The sequence below is a fragment of the Phyllobates terribilis genome, unplaced genomic scaffold, assembly GCF_046119375.1.
Source record: "Phyllobates terribilis strain yellow unplaced genomic scaffold, ASM4611937v1 Scaffold_5__5_contigs__length_657084704, whole genome shotgun sequence".
Lineage (NCBI taxonomy): Eukaryota > Metazoa > Chordata > Amphibia > Anura > Dendrobatidae > Phyllobates > Phyllobates terribilis.
Genome location: NW_027362765.1, coordinates 82,701,145 through 82,729,135, shown reverse-complemented (window position 1 = coordinate 82,729,135; position 27,991 = coordinate 82,701,145). Strand labels below are relative to the sequence as shown.

The window sequence follows — 27,991 nt, the reverse complement described above, 5'->3', positions numbered from 1 at the left end:
CAGTGATCGCTTGTGAATGGAGAGAAACTGACCATGTGTGACCATTGATCCATTCACTGGTGGTCGCACATGCTCATTACTGCTCCATTCATACAGGGGACTTTGAACACATTATTCATGAGATCGTGGTGGTCTCATCAGTCAGACCCCCAGTAATTATACATTTATATGATAAATGTTGTCTATTTAAAGGGGTGTTCTGATCTTATAAAGTGATGGCCAATCACTAGAATATACCATCACTTTATGTTTAGACGGAGACCCCCCGATCCTGAGAATAAAGAGCCCAGAGAGCAGCACTTCCTCTTCTTTTAAAGTTTTCCCTTTCACTTTAATGGAGGCGTGCTGCAGCTGCCCTGCGCAGTAAGTAGTTGGGCGCCACTGTGCAGGAAAAAAAACTGGGCTAAACCATTTCTGCAGCCCCTTTATTCTCAGAGGTCGGACCCCCATTTAACTCTGCATATAAGATTGTAGCTGTATTCATCTTATAATGTCTCACATTCCAAAGTGCAGTGAGCAGAATTATGAATGCAGCTCTTGCTGTGACTGGAGCATGCGATCGGATCCAGATTTATAATGCAAAATATTTGTAAAAGTTTATATGAAAAATGAGGAGAGAAATGTGAGACTGATTTACCTTGCTCTCGACGAATCCATGTCTAACGTTAGTTTGGCTAAGTGTTTCCTCTGTTTTTGGATATTGGGGATCTCCACCTGGAAGACAAAGGAATCAACAAAACAGGCAATACAGAGTTAAAATAAACCTCCGGCCATTAACTATGGGATATCTGCTGGATCAACAATGTACAGTTATAGGTGTCTTAGAAGCCATGGATGGGATGGAGACACCCCAGCATCAGTCAAGCACAACTGTTGGAGTGCCCCTTTAAAGGGGCGTTTGGATTGACAGTGCCAACCACTCCTGAATAAAGGGAGAGGAGACCAGTTGAGGACTGGGCAGCAGTACGGAGGGGCGGCCGGGGATCAGGAGGCGAGTATGGGCTTATGTTCAGGGCACATACGGGTAAAATAAAAAATAGGCAGACAATCTCTTTAAATGGGTATTCTCATCAGTATATCACTAGCATACACCATCGCTTTATGATTGGTAAAAATCAGAATCAAACCTGTGTCTAAAAGGGGAAGGGGTGATTTAATGCTGTGACCCCTTCTAATTTTGTACCTCTGAGAGCACAAACAGCGGCTCCACCACGTCCCTCTCCACCTCCTGCTCGAAGTGGATCAGCTCCTGTGCTAGTTTGTCCTCGGCTTCCCCGCACAACTTCAGCATCTTCCTAGAAATAACAAGTAAAAAGGCAGAAAGCAATCACAACAGCGCCACCTAGGCGGAATAAAGTGAGGGGTTGTACAGCCGCCGTGTGAGCAAGATTAGGTGATGATGACAGGATAAGGGTTGGAGTGGAAACCTGGATGTTTTACTGACAGCAAGAAAAAGGGGATCATCATAGAATGGAGATAGTGCAGGAATAGTAATAATTCTGGGTCTCACCCGAGCAAAGAGTCATCACCCAACACAGCAGATCCCTCCATGAGACACTGAGCCAAGGTGATAAGAGGCAACTTCTTCTGTGGGAAGGAAGAAAAATACTTCACAGAAGATACTGAGCGAGTCTGCGAATCCTGTATGTATCTGGTGACATTATGGGTTATCCTCAAGTCACATCCAAAGCTGCATTCAGGTGCAAGTTACAGGGGCACGGTGCGGCCTGCACTGTTACGGAGGCACCGTGCGACCTGCACCGTTACGGAGGCACTGTGCGACCTGCACCGTTACCGGGGCACTGTGCGGCCTGCACCGTTAAGGGGGCACTGTGCGGCCGGCACCGTTACGGGGGCACTGTGCGGCCGGCACCGTTACGGGGGCACTGTGCGACCTGCACCGTTAAGGGGGCACTGTGCGGCCGGCACCGTTACGGGGGCACTGTGCGACCTGCACCGTTACGGAGGCACTGTGCGACCTGCACCGTTACGGAGGCACTGTGCGACCTGCACCGTTAAGGGGGCACTGTGCGACCTGCACCGTTACGGAGGCACAGTGTCAGATTTCTCCAGGCTTACCGATCTTTTATCAGTCTCGGTCCCTTGCTGGCCCTGTAAACATGCGGTGAGCTTCTTGTGGGTGCTGTGGGTGACCTGTTTAACCAACTCCAGACGCTTCTCCACCTGCGAGGGAGCAAGAAGATGTTAGAATAATCTCCGTCTTCCAGCGCCCGACAAGACACTCTGTGGGGGGCTGCATTGTGATACCCTAATAATAGCAGCTTCATGGTTTTACCAGGCCCATATTAGTGCTAGTGTAACCCGGCCCCTGCGCCAACCCGAAATATTGATGGAGGTTCCACTAACCCGGTGATCTGCAACCAGGCAAGACTGATGGGGGCTCCCCGTGTATATAGTGGGTGGGCGTGTATACATATACACAGGTCAGGTATATACAGTGACACCCACCTGTAAGAGATCATCACTCAGGACCTCCGTCTTCTCAGCCCTAGAAGAAAATGATGGAGCATTAATACAAGCACCCATACAGGAGGGTCACCCTGTAGGGACCCCTGGGCCCTCATCACACTGCTGATCGGGGTCAGGGGGTGGGCTTTGTGCCACATAATTTGCACTTGACATCAGACACTCCCTATTGGTTGATAGATCACCCCTGTGCCTTTATTAATCGCACCTAATCTCCTTGTCCTCTACCACTCCCTGAGGAAGCACACTGTGAAACGCGTGTAGGAGCGAGGGGCAGGCATGAGTGTGGGCTAGTATAATAGCTAATTCAGGGTCTTATATTGAATACTGGATGATACATTAACGGTATATTACTGCCATCATTTGCTAAGTATGTATTTCATCCAAATCATCTTTGCACTATGCACTTTATATTGATTCATATTTTTTTTAAACATACGGATTATATATTTATATACAGAGACCTTATACTCTATATATGATATCATGTTGTTGTAGTTGTTCCATAGCCCCCCTTCTGTCCACACATTTGTAATTATGTCTATGTATGTTTTTTAATTGGTGTGTGGTGTCACTCAATAAAATTTGAAATTATTTGTGCAATAAATAGAAATCCTTTCTGGTTATTTTTGGTCGATCCAATTAGCTTTTATAAGTTTTATACACTCTATATTAAACTCTAGAAAACCCCTTTTTACCCAGGATGTAATGATGTCTCATAAATTTATTACAATGTGTCAGTGCAGATAAAATGTATGATCTGGATCTCATAGAAGATTGCACAGACTGGATGCAACTGTAACGGACCCGAAAATAGGGAGAAAGATGTAAAACATTTTTTGAGACAATAATCAGACATTATTTATTCCTTCCACTTTGTAACTCTCACAAGATCAGGATAGTCTTCTCCTGACATACTCTGTGCTGCTGGGGACCCATCTTAGTCTACTGTACTCTTAGTCTATAATCTCCTACAGCATATGGCACTCCTGAAATACTCTGTGCTGACAGGGACCCTGAAACTCTCTGAAAACTTCCATAAGATTAGTACACTCCTCTCCTGAAATACTCTGTTCTGCTAGGAACTATTGTATGTCATCAATGTTACTCATAGTCTGTATCTTCCTAGAAGATCCACATAGTTCCCTCCTGAAGTACTCTGTGCTGCTGGTGCAACACTGTAAGTTTCAGTACAAAACCTCCCACAAGATCAGCAAAATCTTATCCATCCTGAAATACTCTGTTCTGCTGGGCTCCCATCTTATTTCGCTGCAGTCTAACACCTCCCCTAGCACAGTCATCTTCTGAAATACTCTGCGCTGCTTGAGGACCCTGCTCCTAATGCTATATAACACAACAGATTATAACCTTCCACAAAATGAGAAAATATCCTCTCCTGAAATACTCTGCAGTGCTAGGAATAATCCAGCTCCTTGTAGCATGCAACTTCCAGACTGAGATCTCTCACAAGATAGGCACACCTCTCTTCTGAAATACTCTGTGCTGCTTAGAGGGGAACAGGCTTCTTCTAGTATGCTTGTTTTAGTTTGAACTCCCCTACATTATTAGCACACACATTCTCAAGAAATACTCTGTGCTGCTGGCGAATACTCCGCCTAACACCATGACAATGTCTCAGTCCTAAATTAAAAGGCCCATATCTCTGGAACCGTATGGCGAATTAAAAAAAAATAAGAAACAAATTACTCAGGGGAGAATAGGGAACAAAATAAGAGCACAAACTGACACTCTTGACCTGGTGACAATTCGTCTTTAAATACTCTGTGCTGCTGTGATATTTCTAATATACAAAGCCTAAATTATTCATTTTCATCCATCTATTTTCTATGATAACGGATGAGAAATGAAGCCAAACACTGCAGTCAGTGAGAAGCATAATGAGCTGCACAGGGTCAGAGCGGACCGGTAGCCCCCGGCGCTCGCCCAGTGAGTCTCTGTGGAAATCTCGCCATGGTTAATAATTAGAACAAATGAAGAAATATCAATGGTTCCCGGCAGGAGATGCATCCAGGGAGGAGGCTGCGGCTCCGTCCGTATCACACTCCAGCAGGCATCTTATAAATGGTGATTTCTGCCCCCGGACACACGAGGCCTAAATCCAACATCTCTGTATTCCTGACATGGAGGAGAGAGGAATCCTGCACTGACAAACCCGGGAGCAGAAGGGCGTGAAGGAAGTTGCCCAGACATGTGCTGTCCTGCAACTGTACTGTGCATCTAACCCTGTCATGTGTGATACTGTCTGCTGAGCTGTGCATCTAACCCTGTCATGTGTGATACTGTCTGCTGAGCTGTGTATCTAATCCTATCATGTGTGTTACTGTCTGCTGAGCCGTGTATCTAACCCTATCATGTGTGATACTGTCTGCTGAACTGTGTATGTAACCCTATCATGTGTGATACTGTCTGCTGAGCTGTGTATCTAATCCTCTCCTGTGTGATACTGTCTGCTGAGCTGTGCATCTAATCCTATCATGTGTGATACTGTCTGCTGAGCTGTGTATCTAATCCTCTCCTGTGTGATACTGTCTGCTGAGCTGTGCATCTAACCCTGTCATGTGTGATACTGTCTGCTGAGCTGTGTATCTAATCCTATCATGTGTGATACTGTCTGCTGAGCTGTGTATCTAACCCTATCCTGTGTGATACTGTCTGCTGAGCTGTGCATCTAATTCTATCATGTGTGATACTGTCTGCTGAGCCGTGTATCTAATCCTGTCATGTGTGATACTGTCTGCTGAGCTGTGTATCTAACCCTATCATGTGTGATACTGTCTGCTGAGCTGTGTATCTAACCCTATCATGTGTGATACTGTCTGCTGAGCTGTGTATTTAACCCTATCATGTGCGATACTGTCTGCTGAGCTGTGTATCTAATCCTGTCATGTGTGATACTGTCTGCTGAGCTGTGTATCTAATCCTGTCATGTGTGATACTGTCTGCTGAGCTGTGTATCTAACCCTATCATGTGTGATACTGTCTGCTGAGCCGTGTATCTAATCCTGTCATGTGTGATACTGTCTGCTGAGCTGTGTATCTAACCCTATCATGTGTGATACTGTCTGCTGAGCCGTGTATCTAATCCTGTCATGTGTGATACTGTCTGCTGAGCCGTGTATCTAATCCTGTCATGTGTGATACTGTCTGCAGAGCTGTGTATCTAACCCTATCATGTGTGATACTGTCTGCTGAGCCGTGTATCTAATCCTGTCATGTGTGATACTGTCTGCTGAGCTGTGTATCTAACCCTATCATGTGTGATACTGTCTGCTGAGCTGTGTATTTAACCCTATCATGTGCGATACTGTCTGCTGAGCTGTGTATCTAATCCTGTCATGTGTGATACTGTCTGCTGAGCTGTGTATCTAATCCTGTCATGTGTGATACTGTCTGCTGAGCTGTGTATCTAACCCTATCATGTGTGATACTGTCTGCTGAGCTGTGTATTTAACCCTATCATGTGTGATACCATCTGCTGAGCTGTGTATCTAATCCTATCCTGTGTGATACTGTCTGCCGAGCTGTGTATCTAACCCTATCATGTGTGATACTGTCTGCTGAGCTGTGTATCTAATTCTATCACGTGTGATACTGTCTGCTGAGCTATGTATCTAACCCTATCCTGTGTGATACTGTCTGCTGAGCCGTGTATCTAATCCTGTCATGTGTGATACTGTCTGCTGAGCTGTGTATCTAACCCTATCATGTGTGATACTGTCTGCTGAGCTGTGTATCTAACCCTATCATGTGTGATACTGTCTGCTGAGCTGTGTATTTAACCCTATCATGTGCGATACTGTCTGCTGAGCTGTGTATCTAATCCTGTCATGTGTGATACTGTCTGCTGAGCTGTGTATCTAATCCTGTCATGTGTGATACTGTCTGCTAAGCTGTGTATCTAACCCTATCATGTGTGATACTGTCTGCTGAGCCGTGTATCTAATCCTGTCATGTGTGATACTGTCTGCTGAGCCGTGTATCTAATCCTGTCATGTGTGATACTGTCTGCAGAGCTGTGTATCTAACCCTATCATGTGTGATACTGTCTGCTGAGCCGTGTATCTAATCCTGTCATGTGTGATACTGTCTGCTGAGCTGTGTATCTAATCCTCTCCTGTGTGATACTGTCTGCTGAGCTGTGCATCTAACCCTGTCATGTGTGATACTGTCTGCTGAGCTGTGTATCTAATCCTATCATGTGTGATACTGTCTGCTGAGCTGTGTATCTAACCCTATCCTGTGTGATACTGTCTGCTGAGCTGTGCATCTAATTCTATCATGTGTGATACTGTCTGCTGAGCCGTGTATCTAATCCTGTCATGTGTGATACTGTCTGCTGAGCTGTGTATCTAACCCTATCATGTGTGATACTGTCTGCTGAGCTGTGTATCTAACCCTATCATGTGTGATACTGTCTGCTGAGCTGTGTATTTAACCCTATCATGTGTGATACTGTCTGCTGAGCTGTGTATCTAACCCTATCCTGTGTGATACTGTCTGCTGAGCTGTGCATCTAATTCTATCATGTGTGATACTGTCTGCTGAGCCGTGTATCTAATCCTGTCATGTGTGATACTGTCTGCTGAGCTGTGTATCTAATCCTCTCCTGTGTGATACTGTCTGCTGAGCTGTGCATCTAACCCTGTCATGTGTGATACTGTCTGCTGAGCTGTGTATCTAATCCTATCATGTGTGATACTGTCTGCTGAGCTGTGTATCTAACCCTATCCTGTGTGATACTGTCTGCTGAGCTGTGCATCTAATTCTATCATGTGTGATACTGTCTGCTGAGCCGTGTATCTAATCCTGTCATGTGTGATACTGTCTGCTGAGCTGTGCATCTAATTCTATCATGTGTGATACTGTCTGCTGAGCCGTGTATCTAATCCTGTCATGTGTGATACTGTCTGCTGAGCTGTGTATCTAACCCTATCATGTGTGATACTGTCTGCTGAGCTGTGTATCTAACCCTATCATGTGTGATACTGTCTGCTGAGCTGTGTATTTAACCCTATCATGTGCGATACTGTCTGCTGAGCTGTGTATCTAATCCTGTCATGTGTGATACTGTCTGCTGAGCCGTGTATCTAATCCTGTCATGTGTGATACTGTCTGCAGAGCTGTGTATCTAACCCTATCATGTGTGATACTGTCTGCTGAGCCGTGTATCTAATCCTGTCATGTGTGATACTGTCTGCTGAGCTGTGTATCTAACCCTATCATGTGTGATACTGTCTGCTGAGCTGTGTATTTAACCCTATCATGTGCGATACTGTCTGCTGAGCTGTGTATCTAATCCTGTCATGTGTGATACTGTCTGCTGAGCTGTGTATCTAATCCTGTCATGTGTGATACTGTCTGCTGAGCTGTGTATCTAACCCTATCATGTGTGATACTGTCTGCTGAGCTGTGTATTTAACCCTATCATGTGTGATACCATCTGCTGAGCTGTGTATCTAATCCTATCCTGTGTGATACTGTCTGCCGAGCTGTGTATCTAACCCTATCATGTGTGATACTGTCTGCTGAGCTGTGTATCTAATTCTATCACGTGTGATACTGTCTGCTGAGCTATGTATCTAACCCTATCCTGTGTGATACTGTCTGCTGAGCCGTGTATCTAATCCTGTCATGTGTGATACTGTCTGCTGAGCTGTGTATCTAACCCTATCATGTGTGATACTGTCTGCTGAGCTGTGTATCTAACCCTATCATGTGTGATACTGTCTGCTGAGCTGTGTATTTAACCCTATCATGTGCGATACTGTCTGCTGAGCTGTGTATCTAATCCTGTCATGTGTGATACTGTCTGCTGAGCTGTGTATCTAATCCTGTCATGTGTGATACTGTCTGCTAAGCTGTGTATCTAACCCTATCATGTGTGATACTGTCTGCTGAGCCGTGTATCTAATCCTGTCATGTGTGATACTGTCTGCTGAGCCGTGTATCTAATCCTGTCATGTGTGATACTGTCTGCAGAGCTGTGTATCTAACCCTATCATGTGTGATACTGTCTGCTGAGCCGTGTATCTAATCCTGTCATGTGTGATACTGTCTGCTGAGCTGTGTATCTAACCCTATCATGTGTGATACTGTCTGCTGAGCTGTGTATTTAACCCTATCATGTGCGATACTGTCTGCTGAGCTGTGTATCTAATCCTGTCATGTGTGATACTGTCTGCTGAGCTGTGTATCTAATCCTGTCATGTGTGATACTGTCTGCTGAGCTGTGTATCTAACCCTATCATGTGTGATACTGTCTGCTGAGCTGTGTATTTAACCCTATCATGTGCGATACTGTCTGCTGAGCTGTGTATCTAATCCTATCCTGTGTGATACTGTCTGCCGAGCTGTGTATCTAATCCTATCCTGTGTGATACTGTCTGCTGAGCTGTGTATCTAATCCTATCATGTGTGATACTGTCTGCTGAGCTGTGTATCTAATCCTGTCATGTGTGATACTGTCTGCTGAGCTGTGTATCTAACCCTATCCTGTGTGATACTGTCTGCTGAGCTGTGTATCTAACCCTATCATGTGTGATACTGTCTGCTGAGCTGTGTATCTAATCCTATCATGTGTGATACTGTCTACTGAGCTGTGTATCTAACCCTATCATGTGTGATACTGTCTGCTGAGCTGTATATCTAACCCTATCATGTGTGATACTGTCTGCTGAGCTGTATATCTAATCCTATCCTGTGTGATACTGTCTGCTGAGCCGTGTATCTAATCCTATCATGTGTGATACTGTCTGCTAAGCTGTGTATCTAATCCTATCATGTGTGATACTGTCTGCTGAGCTGTGCAACTAATCCTGTCATGTGTGATACTGTCTGCTGAGCTGTGTATCTAACCCTATCATGTGTGATACTGTCTGCTGAGCCGTGTATCTAATCCTATCATGTGTGATACTGTCTGCTGAGCTGTGCATCTAGTCCTGTCATGTGTGATACTGTCTGCTGAGCTGTGTATCTAATCCTATCCTGTGTGATACTGTCTGCTGAGCTGTGTATCTAACCCTATCATGTGTGATACTGTCTGCTGAGCTGTGTATCTAACCCTATCATGTGTGATACTGTCTGCTGAGCTGTGTATCTAATCCTATCATGTGTGATACTGTCTGCTGAGCTGTGTATCTAATCGTATCATGTGTGATACTGTCTGCTGAACTGTGTATCTAATCCTATCCTGTGTGATACTGTCTGCTGAGCCGTGTATCTAATCCTGTCATGTGTGATACTGTCTGCTGAACTGTGTATCTAACCCTATCCTGTGTGATACTGTCTGCTGAGCTGTGTATTTAACCCTATCATGTGCGATACTGTCTGCTGAGCTGTGTATCTAATCCTATCCTGTGTGATACTGTCTGCCGAGCTGTGTATCTAATCCTATCCTGTGTGATACTGTCTGCTCAGCTGTGTATCTAGTCCTATCATGTGTGATACCATCTGCTGAGCTGTGTATCTAATCCTATCCTGTGTGATACTGTCTGCCGAGCTGTGTATCTAACCCTATCCTGTGTGATACTGTCTGCTGAGCTGTGTATCTAATCCTATCATGTGTGATACTGTCTGCTGAGCTGTGCATCTAGTCCTATCATGTGTGATACTGTCTGCTGAGCCATGTATCTAATCCTATCATGTGTGATACTGTCTGATGAGCTGTGTATCTAACCCTATCATGTGTGATACTATCTGCTGAGCTGTGTATCTAATCCTATCATGTGTGATTCTGTCTGCTGAGCTGTGTATCTAATCCTCTCCTGTGTGATACTGTCTGCTGAGCTGTGCATCTAGTCCTGTCATGTGTGATACTGTCTGCTGAGCTGTGTATCTAATCCTATCATGTGTGATACTGTCTGATGAGCTGTGTATCTAACCCTATCCTGTGTGATACTGTCTGCTGAGCTGTGCATCTAGTCCTGTCATGTGTGATACTGTCTGCTGAGCTGTGTATCTAACCCTATCATGTGTGATACTGTCTGCTGAGCTGTGTATCTAATCCTCTCCTGTGTGATACTGTCTGCTGAGCTGTGCATCTAATCCTATCATGTGTGATACTGTCTGCTGAGCTGTGTATCTAATCCTCTCCTGTGTGATACTGTCTGCTGAGCTGTGCATCTAACCCTGTCATGTGTGATACTGTCTGCTGAGCTGTGTATCTAATCCTATCATGTGTGATACTGTCTGCTGAGCTGTGTATCTAACCCTATCCTGTGTGATACTGTCTGCTGAGCTGTGCATCTAATTCTATCATGTGTGATACTGTCTGCTGAGCCGTGTATCTAATCCTGTCATGTGTGATACTGTCTGCTGAGCTGTGTATCTAACCCTATCATGTGTGATACTGTCTGCTGAGCTGTGTATCTAACCCTATCATGTGTGATACTGTCTGCTGAGCTGTGTATTTAACCCTATCATGTGCGATACTGTCTGCTGAGCTGTGTATCTAATCCTGTCATGTGTGATACTGTCTGCTGAGCTGTGTATCTAATCCTGTCATGTGTGATACTGTCTGCTGAGCTGTGTATCTAACCCTATCATGTGTGATACTGTCTGCTGAGCCGTGTATCTAATCCTGTCATGTGTGATACTGTCTGCTGAGCTGTGTATCTAACCCTATCATGTGTGATACTGTCTGCTGAGCCGTGTATCTAATCCTGTCATGTGTGATACTGTCTGCTGAGCCGTGTATCTAATCCTGTCATGTGTGATACTGTCTGCAGAGCTGTGTATCTAACCCTATCATGTGTGATACTGTCTGCTGAGCCGTGTATCTAATCCTGTCATGTGTGATACTGTCTGCTGAGCTGTGTATCTAACCCTATCATGTGTGATACTGTCTGCTGAGCTGTGTATTTAACCCTATCATGTGCGATACTGTCTGCTGAGCTGTGTATCTAATCCTGTCATGTGTGATACTGTCTGCTGAGCTGTGTATCTAACCCTATCATGTGTGATACTGTCTGCTGAGCTGTGTATTTAACCCTATCATGTGTGATACCATCTGCTGAGCTGTGTATCTAATCCTATCCTGTGTGATACTGTCTGCCGAGCTGTGTATCTAACCCTATCATGTGTGATACTGTCTGCTGAGCTGTGTATCTAATTCTATCACGTGTGATACTGTCTGCTGAGCTATGTATCTAACCCTATCCTGTGTGATACTGTCTGCTGAGCCGTGTATCTAATCCTGTCATGTGTGATACTGTCTGCTGAGCTGTGTATCTAACCCTATCATGTGTGATACTGTCTGCTGAGCTGTGTATCTAACCCTATCATGTGTGATACTGTCTGCTGAGCTGTGTATTTAACCCTATCATGTGCGATACCGTCTGCTGAGCTGTGTATCTAATCCTGTCATGTGTGATACTGTCTGCTGAGCTGTGTATCTAATCCTGTCATGTGTGATACTGTCTGCTAAGCTGTGTATCTAACCCTATCATGTGTGATACTGTCTGCTGAGCCGTGTATCTAATCCTGTCATGTGTGATACTGTCTGCTGAGCCGTGTATCTAATCCTGTCATGTGTGATACTGTCTGCAGAGCTGTGTATCTAACCCTATCATGTGTGATACTGTCTGCTGAGCCGTGTATCTAATCCTGTCATGTGTGATACTGTCTGCTGAGCTGTGTATCTAACCCTATCATGTGTGATACTGTCTGCTGAGCTGTGTATTTAACCCTATCATGTGCGATACTGTCTGCTGAGCTGTGTATCTAATCCTGTCATGTGTGATACTGTCTGCTGAGCTGTGTATCTAATCCTGTCATGTGTGATACTGTCTGCTGAGCTGTGTATCTAACCCTATCATGTGTGATACTGTCTGCTGAGCTGTGTATTTAACCCTATCATGTGCGATACTGTCTGCTGAGCTGTGTATCTAATCCTATCCTGTGTGATACTGTCTGCCGAGCTGTGTATCTAATCCTATCCTGTGTGATACTGTCTGCTCAGCTGTGTATCTAGTCCTATCATGTGTGATACCATCTGCTGAGCTGTGTATCTAATCCTATCCTGTGTGATACTGTCTGCCGAGCTGTGTATCTAACCCTATCCTGTGTGATACTGTCTGCTGAGCTGTGTATCTAATCCTATCATGTGTGATACTGTCTGCTGAGCTGTGCATCTAGTCCTATCATGTGTGATACTGTCTGCTGAGCCATGTATCTAATCCTATCATGTGTGATACTGTCTGATGAGCTGTGTATCTAACCCTATCATGTGTGATACTATCTGCTGAGCTGTGTATCTAATCCTATCATGTGTGATTCTGTCTGCTGAGCTGTGTATCTAATCCTCTCCTGTGTGATACTGTCTGCTGAGCTGTGCATCTAGTCCTGTCATGTGTGATACTGTCTGCTGAGCTGTGTATCTAATCCTATCATGTGTGATACTGTCTGATGAGCTGTGTATCTAACCCTATCCTGTGTGATACTGTCTGCTGAGCTGTGCATCTAGTCCTGTCATGTGTGATACTGTCTGCTGAGCTGTGTATCTAATCCTATCCTGTGTGATACTGTCTGCTGAGCTGTGTATCTAATCCTGTCATGTGTGATACTGTCTGCTGAGCTGTGTATCTAACCCTATCCTGTGTGATACTGTCTGCTGAGCTGTGTATCTAATCCTATCATGTGTGATACTGTCTGCTGAGCTGTGTATCTAATCCTGTCATGTGTGATACTGTCTGCTGAGCTGTGTATCTAACCCTATCCTGTGTGATACTGTCTGCTGAGCTGTGTATCTAACCCTATCATGTGTGATACTGTCTGCTGAGCTGTGTATCTAATCCTATCATGTGTGATACTGTCTACTGAGCTGTGTATCTAACCCTATCATGTGTGATACTGTCTGCTGAGCTGTATATCTAACCCTATCATGTGTGATACTGTCTGCTGAGCTGTATATCTAATCCTATCCTGTGTGATACTGTCTGCTGAGCCGTGTATCTAATCCTATCATGTGTGATACTGTCTGCTAAGCTGTGTATCTAATCCTATCATGTGTGATACTGTCTGCTGAGCTGTGCAACTAATCCTGTCATGTGTGATACTGTCTGCTGAGCTGTGTATCTAGTCCTATCATGTGTGATACTGTCTGCTGAGCCATGTATCTAATCCTATCATGTGTGATACTGTCTGATGAGCTGTGTATCTAACCCTATCATGTGTGATACTATCTGCTGAGCTGTGTATCTAATCCTATCATGTGTGATTCTGTCTGCTGAGCTGTGTATCTAATCCTCTCCTGTGTGATACTGTCTGCTGAGCTGTGCATCTAGTCCTGTCATGTGTGATACTGTCTGCTGAGCTGTGTATCTAATCCTATCATGTGTGATACTGTCTGATGAGCTGTGTATCTAATCCTATCCAGTGTGATACTGTCTGCTGAGCTGTGTATCTAATCCTATCATGTGTGATACTGTCTGCTGAGCTGTGTATCTAATCCTATCCTGTGTGATACTGTCTGCTGAGCTGTGCATCTAGTCCTGTCATGTGTGATACTGTCTGCTGAGCTGTGTATCTAATCCTATCCTGTGTGATACTGTCTGCTGAGCTGTGTATCTAATCCTGTCATGTGTGATACTGTCTGCTGAGCTGTGTATCTAACCCTATCCTGTGTGATACTGTCTGCTGAGCTGTGTATCTAATCCTATCATGTGTGATACTGTCTGCTGAGCTGTGTATCTAATCCTGTCATGTGTGATACTGTCTGCTGAGCTGTGTATCTAACCCTATCCTGTGTGATACTGTCTGCTGAGCTGTGTATCTAACCCTATCATGTGTGATACTGTCTGCTGAGCTGTGTATCTAATCCTATCATGTGTGATACTGTCTACTGAGCTGTGTATCTAACCCTATCATGTGTGATACTGTCTGCTGAGCTGTATATCTAACCCTATCATGTGTGATACTGTCTGCTGAGCTGTATATCTAATCCTATCCTGTGTGATACTGTCTGCTGAGCCGTGTATCTAATCCTATCATGTGTGATACTGTCTGCTAAGCTGTGTATCTAATCCTATCATGTGTGATACTGTCTGCTGAGCTGTGCAACTAATCCTGTCATGTGTGATACTGTCTGCTGAGCTGTGTATCTAACCCTATCATGTGTGATACTGTCTGCTGAGCCGTGTATCTAATCCTATCATGTGTGATACTGTCTGCTGAGCTGTGCATCTAGTCCTGTCATGTGTGATACTGTCTGCTGAGCTGTGTATCTAATCCTATCCTGTGTGATACTGTCTGCTGAGCTGTGTATCTAACCCTATCATGTGTGATACTGTCTGCTGAGCTGTGTATCTAACCCTATCATGTGTGATACTGTCTGCTGAGCTGTGTATCTAATCCTATCATGTGTGATACTGTCTGCTGAGCTGTGTATCTAATCGTATCATGTGTGATACTGTCTGCTGAGCTGTGTATCTAATCCTATCCTGTGTGATACTGTCTGCTGAGCCGTGTATCTAATCCTGTCATGTGTGATACTGTCTGCTGAACTGTGTATCTAATCCTATCCTGTGTGATACTGTCTGCTGAGCCGTGTATCTAATCCTGTCATGTGTGATACTGTCTGCTGAGCTGTGTATTTAACCCTATCATGTGCGATACTGTCTGCTGAGCTGTGTATCTAATCCTATCCTGTGTGATACTGTCTGCCGAGCTGTGTATCTAATCCTATCCTGTGTGATACTGTCTGCTCAGCTGTGTATCTAGTCCTATCATGTGTGATACCATCTGCTGAGCTGTGTATCTAATCCTATCCTGTGTGATACTGTCTGCCGAGCTGTGTATCTAACCCTATCCTGTGTGATACTGTCTGCTGAGCTGTGTATCTAATCCTATCATGTGTGATACTGTCTGCTGAGCTGTGCATCTAGTCCTATCATGTGTGATACTGTCTGCTGAGCCATGTATCTAATCCTATCATGTGTGATACTGTCTGATGAGCTGTGTATCTAACCCTATCATGTGTGATACTATCTGCTGAGCTGTGTATCTAATCCTATCATGTGTGATTCTGTCTGCTGAGCTGTGTATCTAATCCTCTCCTGTGTGATACTGTCTGCTGAGCTGTGCATCTAGTCCTGTCATGTGTGATACTGTCTGCTGAGCTGTGTATCTAATCCTATCATGTGTGATACTGTCTGATGAGCTGTGTATCTAACCCTATCCTGTGTGATACTGTCTGCTGAGCTGTGCATCTAGTCCTGTCATGTGTGATACTGTCTGCTGAGCTGTGTATCTAATCCTATCCTGTGTGATACTGTCTGCTGAGCTGTGTATCTAATCCTGTCATGTGTGATACTGTCTGCTGAGCTGTGTATCTAACCCTATCCTGTGTGATACTGTCTGCTGAGCTGTGTATCTAATCCTATCATGTGTGATACTGTCTGCTGAGCTGTGTATCTAATCCTCTCCTGTGTGATACTGTCTGCTGAGCTGTGCATCTAATCCTATCATGTGTGATACTGTCTGCTGAGCTGTGTATCTAATCCTCTCCTGTGTGATACTGTCTGCTGAGCTGTGCATCTAACCCTGTCATGTGTGATACTGTCTGCTGAGCTGTGTATCTAATCCTATCATGTGTGATACTGTCTGCTGAGCTGTGTATCTAACCCTATCCTGTGTGATACTGTCTGCTGAGCTGTGCATCTAATTCTATCATGTGTGATACTGTCTGCTGAGCCGTGTATCTAATCCTGTCATGTGTGATACTGTCTGCTGAGCTGTGTATCTAACCCTATCATGTGTGATACTGTCTGCTGAGCTGTGTATCTAACCCTATCATGTGTGATACTGTCTGCTGAGCTGTGTATTTAACCCTATCATGTGCGATACTGTCTGCTGAGCTGTGTATCTAATCCTGTCATGTGTGATACTGTCTGCTGAGCTGTGTATCTAATCCTGTCATGTGTGATACTGTCTGCTGAGCTGTGTATCTAACCCTATCATGTGTGATACTGTCTGCTGAGCCGTGTATCTAATCCTGTCATGTGTGATACTGTCTGCTGAGCCGTGTATCTAACCCTATCATGTGTGATACTGTCTGCTGAGCCGTGTATCTAATCCTGTCATGTGTGATACTGTCTGCTGAGCCGTGTATCTAATCCTGTCATGTGTGATACTGTCTGCAGAGCTGTGTATCTAACCCTATCATGTGTGATACTGTCTGCTGAGCCGTGTATCTAATCCTGTCATGTGTGATACTGTCTGCTGAGCTGTGTATCTAACCCTATCATGTGTGATACTGTCTGCTGAGCTGTGTATTTAACCCTATCATGTGCGATACTGTCTGCTGAGCTGTGTATCTAATCCTGTCATGTGTGATACTGTCTGTTGAGCTGTGTATCTAATCCTGTCATGTGTGATACTGTCTGCTGAGCTGTGTATCTAACCCTATCATGTGTGATACTGTCTGCTGAGCTGTGTATTTAACCCTATCATGTGTGATACCATCTGCTGAGCTGTGTATCTAATCCTATCCTGTGTGATACTGTCTGCCGAGCTGTGTATCTAACCCTATCATGTGTGATACTGTCTGCTGAGCTGTGTATCTAATTCTATCACGTGTGATACTGTCTGCTGAGCTATGTATCTAACCCTATCCTGTGTGATACTGTCTGCTGAGCCGTGTATCTAATCCTGTCATGTGTGATACTGTCTGCTGAGCTGTGTATCTAACCCTATCATGTGTGATACTGTCTGCTGAGCTGTGTATCTAACCCTATCATGTGTGATACTGTCTGCTGAGCTGTGTATTTAACCCTATCATGTGCGATACTGTATGCTGAGCTGTGTATCTAATCCTGTCATGTGTGATACTGTCTGCTGAGCTGTGTATCTAATCCTGTCATGTGTGATACTGTCTGCTAAGCTGTGTATCTAACCTTATCATGTGTGATACTGTCTGCTGAGCTGTGTATCTAATCCTATCATGTGTGATACTGTCTGCTGAGCTGTGTATCTAATACTGTCATGTGTGATACTGTCTGCTGAGCTGTGTATCTAACCCTATCATGTGTGATACTGTCTGCTGAGCCGTGTATCTAATCCTGTCATGTGTGATACTGTCTGCTGAGCCGTGTATCTAATCCTGTCATGTGTGATACTGTCTGCAGAGCTGTGTATCTAACCCTATCATGTGTGATACTGTCTGCTGAGCCGTGTATCTAATCCTGTCATGTGTGATACTGTCTGCTGAGCTGTGTATCTAACCCTATCATGTGTGATACTGTCTGCTGAGCTGTGTATTTAACCCTATCATGTGCGATACTGTCTGCTGAGCTGTGTATCTAATCCTGTCATGTGTGATACTGTCTGCTGAGCTGTGTATCTAATCCTGTCATGTGTGATACTGTCTGCTGAGCTGTGTATCTAACCCTATCATGTGTGATACTGTCTGCTGAGCTGTGTATTTAACCCTATCATGTGTGATACCATCTGCTGAGCTGTGTATCTAATCCTATCCTGTGTGATACTGTCTGCCGAGCTGTGTATCTAACCCTATCATGTGTGATACTGTCTGCTGAGCTGTGTATCTAATTCTATCACGTGTGATACTGTCTGCTGAGCTATGTATCTAACCCTATCCTGTGTGATACTGTCTGCTGAGCCGTGTATCTAATCCTGTCATGTGTGATACTGTCTGCTGAGCTGTGTATCTAACCCTATCATGTGTGATACTGTCTGCTGAGCTGTGTATCTAACCCTATCATGTGTGATACTGTCTGCTGAGCTGTGTATCTAACCCTATCATGTGTGATACTGTCTGCTGAGCTGTGTATTTAACCCTATCATGTGCGATACCGTCTGCTGAGCTGTGTATCTAATCCTGTCATGTGTGATACTGTCTGCTGAGCTGTGTATCTAATCCTGTCATGTGTGATACTGTCTGCTGAGCTGTGTATCTAACCCTATCCTGTGTGATACTGTCTGCTGAGCCGTGTATCTAATCCTGTCATGTGTGATACTGTCTGCTGAGCTGTGTATCTAACCCTATCATGTGTGATACTGTCTGCTGAGCTGTGTATCTAACCCTATCATGTGTGATACTGTCTGCTGAGCTGTGTATTTAACCCTATCATGTGCGATACTGTCTGCTGAGCTGTGTATCTAATCCTGTCATGTGTGATACTGTCTGCTGAGCTGTGTATCTAATCCTATCATGTGTGATACTGTCTGCTGAGCTGTGTATCTAACCCTATCATGTGTGATACTGTCTGCTGAGCTGTGTATCTAATCCTATCATGTGTGATACTGTCTGCTGAGCTGTGTATCTAACCCTATCATGTGTGATACTGTCTGCTGAGCCGTGTATCTAATCCTGTCATGTGTGATACTGTCTGCTGAGCCGTGTATCTAATCCTGTCATGTGTGATACTGTCTGCAGAGCTGTGTATCTAACCCTATCATGTGTGATACTGTCTGCTGAGCTGTGTATTTAACCCTATCATGTGCGATACTGTCTGCTGAGCTGTGTATCTAATCCTGTCATGTGTGATACTGTCTGCTGAGCTGTGTATCTAATCCTGTCATGTGTGATACTGTCTGCTGAGCTGTGTATCTAACCCTATCATGTGTGATACTGTCTGCTGAGCTGTGTATTTAACCCTATCATGTGCGATACTGTCTGCTGAGCTGTGTATCTAATCCTATCCTGTGTGATACTGTCTGCCGAGCTGTGTATCTAATCCTATTCTGTGTGATACTGTCTGCTCAGCTGTGTATCTAGTCCTATCATGTGTGATACCATCTGCTGAGCTGTGTATCTAATCCTATCCTGTGTGATACTGTCTGCCGAGCTGTGTATCTAACCCTATCCTGTGTGATACTGTCTGCTGAGCTGTGCATCTAGTCCTATCATGTGTGATACTGTCTGCTGAGCTGTGCATCTAGTCCTATCATGTGTGATACTGTCTGCTGAGCCATGTATCTAATCCTATCATGTGTGATACTGTCTGATGAGCTGTGTATCTAACCCTATCATGTGTGATACTATCTGCTGAGCTGTGTATCTAATCCTATCATGTGTGATTCTGTCTGCTGAGCTGTGTATCTAATCCTCTCCTGTGTGATACTGTCTGCTGAGCTGTGCATCTAGTCCTGTCATGTGTGATACTGTCTGCTGAGCTGTGTATCTAATCCTATCATGTGTGATACTGTCTGATGAGCTGTGTATCTAACCCTATCCTGTGTGATACTGTCTGCTGAGCTGTGCATCTAGTCCTGTCATGTGTGATACTGTCTGCTGAGCTGTGTATCTAATCCTATCCTGTGTGATACTGTCTGCTGAGCTGTGTATCTAATCCTGTCATGTGTGATACTGTCTGCTGAGCTGTGTATCTAACCCTATCCTGTGTGATACTGTCTGCTGAGCTGTGTATCTAATCCTATCATGTGTGATACTGTCTGCTGAGCTGTGTATCTAATCCTGTCATGTGTGATACTGTCTGCTGAGCTGTGTATCTAACCCTATCCTGTGTGATACTGTCTGCTGAGCTGTGTATCTAACCCTATCATGTGTGATACTGTCTGCTGAGCTGTGTATCTAATCCTATCATGTGTGATACTGTCTGCTGAGCTGTGTATCTAATCCTATCATGTGTGATACTGTCTGCTGAGCTGTATATCTAACCCTATCATGTGTGATACTGTCTGCTGAGCTGTATATCTAATCCTATCCTGTGTGATACTGTCTGCTGAGCCGTGTATCTAATCCTATCATGTGTGATACTGTCTGCTAAGCTGTGTATCTAATCCTATCATGTGTGATACTGTCTGCTGAGCTGTGCAACTAATCCTGTCATGTGTGATACTGTCTGCTGAGCTGTGTATCTAACCCTATCATGTGTGATACTGTCTGCTGAGCCGTGTATCTAATCCTATCATGTGTGATACTGTCTGCTGAGCTGTGCATCTAGTCCTGTCATGTGTGATACTGTCTGCTGAGCTGTGTATCTAATCCTATCCTGTGTGATACTGTCTGCTGAGCTGTGTATCTAACCCTATCATGTGTGATACTGTCTGCTGAGCTGTGTATCTAACCCTATCATGTGTGATACTGTCTGCTGAGCTGTGTATCTAATCCTATCATGTGTGATACTGTCTGCTGAGCTGTGTATCTAATCGTATCATGTGTGATACTGTCTGCTGAACTGTGTATCTAATCCTATCCTGTGTGATACTGTCTGCTGAGCCGTGTATCTAATCCTGTCATGTGTGATACTGTCTGCTGAACTGTGTATCTAATCCTATCCTGTGTGATACTGTCTGCTGAGCCGTGTATCTAATCCTGTCATGTGTGATACTGTCTGCTGAGCTGTGTATTTAACCCTATCATGTGCGATACTGTCTGCTGAGCTGTGTATCTAATCCTATCCTGTGTGATACTGTCTGCCGAGCTGTGTATCTAACCCTATCCTGTGTGATACTGTCTGCTGAGCTGTGCATCTAGTCCTGTCATGTGTGATACTGTCTGCTGAGCTGTGTATCTAATCCTATCCTGTGTGATACTGTCTGCCGAGCTGTGTATCTAACCCTATCCTGTGTGATACTGTCTGCTGAGCTGTGTATCTAATCCTATCATGTGTGATACTGTCTGCTGAGCTGTGCATCTAGTCCTATCATGTGTGATACTGTCTGCTGAGCCATGTATCTAATCCTATCATGTGTGATACTGTCTGATGAGCTGTGTATCTAACCCTATCATGTGTGATACTATCTGCTGAGCTGTGTATCTAATCCTATCATGTGTGATTCTGTCTGCTGAGCTGTGTATCTAATCCTCTCCTGTGTGATACTGTCTGCTGAGCTGTGCATCTAGTCCTGTCATGTGTGATACTGTCTGCTGAGCTGTGTATCTAATCCTATCATGTGTGATACTGTCTGATGAGCTGTGTATCTAACCCTATCATGTGTGATACTGTCTGCTGAGCTGTATATCTAATCCTATCCTGTGTGATACTGTCTGCTGAGCCGTGTATCTAATCCTATCATGTGTGATACTGTCTGCTAAGCTGTGTATCTAATCCTATCATGTGTGATACTGTCTGCTGAGCTGTGCAACTAATCCTGTCATGTGTGATACTGTCTGCTGAGCTGTGTATCTAACCCTATCATGTGTGATACTGTCTGCTGAGCCGTGTATCTAATCCTATCATGTGTGATACTGTCTGCTGAGCTGTGCATCTAGTCCTGTCATGTGTGATACTGTCTGCTGAGCTGTGTATCTAATCCTATCCTGTGTGATACTGTCTGCTGAGCTGTGTATCTAACCCTATCATGTGTGATACTGTCTGCTGAGCTGTGTATCTAACCCTATCATGTGTGATACTGTCTGCTGAGCTGTGTATCTAATCCTATCATGTGTGATACTGTCTGCTGAGCTGTGTATCTAATCGTATCATGTGTGATACTGTCTGCTGAACTGTGTATCTAATCCTATCCTGTGTGATACTGTCTGCTGAGCCGTGTATCTAATCCTGTCATGTGTGATACTGTCTGCTGAACTGTGTATCTAATCCTATCCTGTGTGATACTGTCTGCTGAGCCGTGTATCTAATCCTGTCATGTGTGATACTGTCTGCTGAGCTGTGTATTTAACCCTATCATGTGCGATACTGTCTGCTGAGCTGTGTATCTAATCCTATCCTGTGTGATACTGTCTGCCGAGCTGTGTATCTAACCCTATCCTGTGTGATACTGTCTGCTGAGCTGTGCATCTAGTCCTGTCATGTGTGATACTGTCTGCTGAGCTGTGTATCTAATCCTATCCTGTGTGATACTGTCTGCCGAGCTGTGTATCTAACCCTATCCTGTGTGATACTGTCTGCTGAGCTGTGTATCTAATCCTATCATGTGTGATACTGTCTGCTGAGCTGTGCATCTAGTCCTATCATGTGTGATACTGTCTGCTGAGCCATGTATCTAATCCTATCATGTGTGATACTGTCTGATGAGCTGTGTATCTAACCCTATCATGTGTGATACTATCTGCTGAGCTGTGTATCTAATCCTATCATGTGTGATTCTGTCTGCTGAGCTGTGTATCTAATCCTCTCCTGTGTGATACTGTCTGCTGAGCTGTGCATCTAGTCCTGTCATGTGTGATACTGTCTGCTGAGCTGTGTATCTAATCCTATCATGTGTGATACTGTCTGATGAGCTGTGTATCTAACCCTATCCTGTGTGATACTGTCTGCTGAGCTGTGCATCTAGTCCTGTCATGTGTGATACTGTCTGCTGAGCTGTGTATCTAATCCTATCCTGTGTGATACTGTCTGCTGAGCTGTGTATCTAATCCTGTCATGTGTAATACTGTCTGCTGAGCTGTGTATCTAACCCTATCCTGTGTGATACTGTCTGCTGAGCTGTGTATCTAATCCTATCATGTGTGATACTGTCTGCTGAGCTGTGTATCTAATCCTCTCCTGTGTGATACTGTCTGCTGAGCTGTGCATCTAATCCTATCATGTGTGATACTGTCTGCTGAGCTGTGTATCTAATCCTCTCCTGTGTGATACTGTCTGCTGAGCTGTGCATCTAACCCTGTCATGTGTGATACTGTCTGCTGAGCTGTGTATCTAATCCTATCATGTGTGATACTGTCTGCTGAGCTGTGTATCTAACCCTATCCTGTGTGATACTGTCTGCTGAGCTGTGCATCTAATTCTATCATGTGTGATACTGTCTGCTGAGCCGTGTATCTAATCCTGTCATGTGTGATACTGTCTGCTGAGCTGTGTATCTAACCCTATCATGTGTGATACTGTCTGCTGAGCTGTGTATCTAACCCTATCATGTGTGATACTGTCTGCTGAGCTGTGTATTTAACCCTATCATGTGCGATACTGTCTGCTGAGCTGTGTATCTAATCCTGTCATGTGTGATACTGTCTGCTGAGCTGTGTATCTAATCCTGTCATGTGTGATACTGTCTGCTGAGCTGTGTATCTAACCCTATCATGTGTGATACTGTCTGCTGAGCCGTGTATCTAATCCTGTCATGTGTGATACTGTCTGCTGAGCTGTGTATCTAACCCTATCATGTGTGATACTGTCTGCTGAGCCGTGTATCTAATCCTGTCATGTGTGATACTGTCTGCTGAGCCGTGTATCTAATCCTGTCATGTGTGATACTGTCTGCAGAGCTGTGTATCTAACCCTATCATGTGTGATACTGTCTGCTGAGCCGTGTATCTAATCCTGTCATGTGTGATACTGTCTGCTGAGCTGTGTATCTAACCCTATCATGTGTGATACTGTCTGCTGAGCTGTGTATTTAACCCTATCATGTGCGATACTGTCTGCTGAGCTGTGTATCTAATCCTGTCATGTGTGATACTGTCTGCTGAGCTGTGTATCTAATCCTGTCATGTGTGATACTGTCTGCTGAGCTGTGTATCTAACCCTATCATGTGTGATACTGTCTGCTGAGCTGTGTATTTAACCCTATCATGTGTGATACCATCTGCTGAGCTGTGTATCTAATCCTATCCTGTGTGATACTGTCTGCCGAGCTGTGTATCTAACCCTATCACGTGTGATACTGTCTGCTGAGCTGTGTATCTAATTCTATCACGTGTGATACTGTCTGCTGAGCTATGTATCTAACCCTATCCTGTGTGATACTGTCTGCTGAGCCGTGTATCTAATCCTGTCATGTGTGATACTGTCTGCTGAGCTGTGTATCTAACCCTATCATGTGCGATACTGTCTGCTGAGCTGTGTATCTAACCCTATCATGTGCGATACTGTCTGCTGAGCTGTGTATTTAACCCTATCATGTGCGATACTGTCTGCTGAGCTGTGTATCTAATCCTGTCATGTGTGATACTGTCTGCTGAGCTGTGTATCTAATCCTGTCATGTGTGATACTGTCTGCTAAGCTGTGTATCTAACCCTATCATGTGTGATACTGTCTGCTGAGCTGTGTATCTAATCCTATCATGTGTGATACTGTCTGCTGAGCTGTGTATCTAATACTGTCATGTGTGATACTGTCTGCTGAGCTGTGTATCTAACCCTATCATGTGTGATACTATCTGCTGAGCTGTGTATCTAATCCTATCATGTGTGATTCTGTCTGCTGAGCTGTGTATCTAATCCTCTCCTGTGTGATACTGTCTGCTGAGCTGTGCATCTAGTCCTGTCATGTGTGATACTGTCTGCTGAGCTGTGTATCTAATCCTATCATGTGTGATACTGTCTGATGAGCTGTGTATCTAACCCTATCCTGTGTGATACTGTCTGCTGAGCTGTGCATCTAGTCCTGTCATGTGTGATACTGTCTGCTGAGCTGTGTATCTAATCCTATCCTGTGTGATACTGTCTGCTGAGCTGTGTATCTAATCCTGTCATGTGTGATACTGTCTGCTGAGCTGTGTATCTAACCCTATCCTGTGTGATACTGTCTGCTGAGCTGTGTATCTAATCCTATCATGTGTGATACTGTCTGCTGAGCTGTGTATCTAATCCTGTCATGTGTGATACTGTCTGCTGAGCTGTGTATCTAACCCTATCCTGTGTGATACTGTCTGCTGAGCTGTGTATCTAACCCTATCATGTGTGATACTGTCTGCTGAGCTGTGTATCTAATCCTATCCTGTGTGATACTGTCTGCTGAGCTATGTATCTAACCATATCATGTGTGATACTGTCTGCTGAGCTGTGTATTTAACCCTATCATGTGCGATACTGTCTGCTGAGCTGTGTATCTAATCCTATCCTGTGTGATACTGTCTGCTGAGCTGTGTATTTAACCCTATCATGTGTGATACTGTCTGCTGAGCTGAGTATCTAATCCTATCATGTGTGATACTGTCTGCTGAGCTGTGTATCTAATCCTGTCATGTGTGATACTGTCTGCTGAGCTGTGTATCTAATCCTGTCATGTGTGATACTGTCTGCTGAGCTGTGAATCTAACCCTATCCTGTGTGATACAGTCTGCTGAGCTGTGTATCTAACCCTATCCTGTGTGATACTGTCTGCTGAGCTGTGTATCTAATCCTATCATGTGTGATACTGTCTGCTGACCCGTGTATCTAATCCTGTCATGTGTGATACTGTCTGCTGAGCTGTGTATCTAATCCTATCATGTGTGATACTATCTGCTGAGCTGTGTACCTAACCCTATCCTGTGTGATACTGTCTGCTGAGCTGTGTACCTAACCCTATCCTGTGTGATACTGTCTGCTGAGCTGTGTATCTAACCCTATCATGTGTGATACTGTCTGCTAAGCCGTGTATCTAATCCTGTCATGTGTGATACTGCCTGCTGAGCCGTGTATCTAATCCTGTCATGTGTGATACTGTCTGCAGAGCTGTGTATTTAACCCTATCATGTGTGATACTGTCTGCTGAGCCGTGTATCTAATCCTGTCATGTGTGATACTGTCTGCTGAGCTGTGTATCTAACCCTATCATGTGTGATACTGTCTGCTGAGCTGTGTATTTAACCCTATCATGTGCGATACTGTCTGCTGAGCTGTGTATCTAATCCTGTCATGTGTGATACTGTCTGCTGAGCTGTGTATCTAATCCTGTCATGTGTGATACTGTCTGCTGAGCTGTGTATCTAACCCTATCATGTGTGATACTGTCTGCTGAGCTGTGTATTTAACCCTATCATGTGCGATACTGTCTGCTGAGCTGTGTATCTAATCCTATCATGTGTGATATTGTCTGCTGAGCTGTGTACCTAGTCCTATCATGTGTGATACCATCTGCTGAGCTGTGTATCTAATCCTATCCTGTGTGATACTGTCTGCCGAGCTGTGTATCTAACCCTATCCTGTGTGATACTGTCTGCTGAGCTGTGTATCTAATCCTATCATGTGTGATACTGTCTGTTGAGCTGTGCATCTAGTCCTATCATGTGTGATACTGTCTGCTGAGCCATGTATCTAATCCTATCATGTGTGATACTGTCTGATGAGCTGTGTATCTAACCCTATCATGTGTGATACTATCTGCTGAGCTGTGTATCTAATCCTATCATGTGTGATTCTGTCTGCTGAGCTGTGTATCTAATCCTCTCCTGTGTGATACTGTCTGCTGAGCTGTGCATCTAGTCCTGTCATGTGTGATACTGTCTGCTGAGCTGTGTATCTAATCCTATCATGTGTGATACTGTCTGATGAGCTGTGTATCTAATCCTCTCCTGTGTGATACTGTCTGCTGAGCTGTGCATCTAGTCCTGTCATGTGTGATACTGTCTGCTGAGCTGTGTATCTAATCCTATCATGTGTGATACTGTCTGATGAGCTGTGTATCTAACCCTATCCTGTGTGATACTGTCTGTTGAGCTGTGCATCTAGTCCTGTCATGTGTGATACTGTCTGCTGAGCTGTGTATCTAACCCTATCCTGTGTGATACTGTCTGCTGAGCTGTGTATCTAACCCTATCATGTGTGATACTGTCTGCTGAGCTGTGTATCTAATCCTATCATGTGTGATACTGTCTACTGAGCTGTGTATCTAACCCTATCATGTGTGATACTGTCTGCTGAGCTGTATATCTAACCCTATCATGTGTGATACTGTCTGCTGAGCTGTATATCTAATCCTATCCTGTGTGATACTGTCTGCTGAGCCGTGTATCTAATCCTATCATGTGTGATACTGTCTGCTAAGCTGTGTATCTAATCCTATCATGTGTGATACTGTCTGCTGAGCTGTGCAACTAATCCAGTCATGTGTGATACTGTCTGCTGAGCTGTGTATCTAACCCTATCATGTGTGATACTGTCTGCTGAGCCGTGTATCTAATCCTATCATGTGTGATACTGTCTGCTGAGCTGTGCATCTAGTCCTGTCATGTGTGATACTGTCTGCTGAGCTGTGTATCTAATCCTATCATGTGTGATACTGTCTGCTGAGCTGTGTATCTAACCCTATCATGTGTGATACTGTCTGCTCAGCTGTGTATCTAATCCTATCATGTGTGATACTGTCTACTGAGCTGTGTATCTAACCCTATCATGTGTGATACTGTCTGCTGAGCTGTGCATCTAATCCTATCCAGTGTGATACTGTCTGCTGAGCTGTGTATCTAACCCTATCATGTGTGATACTGTCTGCTGAGCTGTGTATCTAACCCTATCATGTGTGATACTGTCTGCTGAGCTGTGTATCTAATCCTATCATGTGTGATACTGTCTACTGAGCTGTGTATCTAACCCTATCATGTGTGATACTGTCTGCTGAGCTGTGTATCTAATCCTATCCTGTGTGATACTGTCTGCTGAGCGGTGTATCTAACCCTATCCTGTGTGATACTATCTACTGAGCTGTGTATCTAACCCTATCATGTGTGATACTATCTGCTGATATGTGCATCTAATCCTATCATGTGTGATACTGTCTGCTGAGTTGTGTATCTAATCCTATCCTGTGTGATACTGTCTACTGAGCCGTGTATCTAATCCTGTCATGTGTGATACTGTCTGCTGAGCCGTGTATCTAATCCTGTCATGTGTGA

At 44.4% G+C, this 27,991-nt stretch overlaps 1 protein-coding gene across 11 annotated transcripts in view; it reads right to left on the bottom strand.

Moving 5' to 3' along the window:
- Positions 1–27,991, bottom strand: part of ARHGAP44 (Rho GTPase activating protein 44) — a 134,398-nt gene that overhangs the window by 56,553 nt on the left and 49,854 nt on the right. For 10 of the 11 annotated variants that reach the window (XM_073682439.1, XM_073682446.1, XM_073682449.1 and 7 more), the window contains exons 2-6: positions 2,470–2,509; positions 2,080–2,184; positions 1,511–1,587; positions 1,184–1,295; positions 638–714 (exon numbers count right to left, since the gene is read on the bottom strand). In XM_073682439.1, the coding sequence (XP_073538540.1) occupies positions 638–714; positions 1,184–1,295; positions 1,511–1,587; positions 2,080–2,184; positions 2,470–2,509 (411 nt within the window). The remainder of the gene's footprint in view (positions 1–637; positions 715–1,183; positions 1,296–1,510; positions 1,588–2,079; positions 2,185–2,469; positions 2,510–27,991) is intronic. The other variant, XM_073682440.1, reaches the window with a different exon arrangement.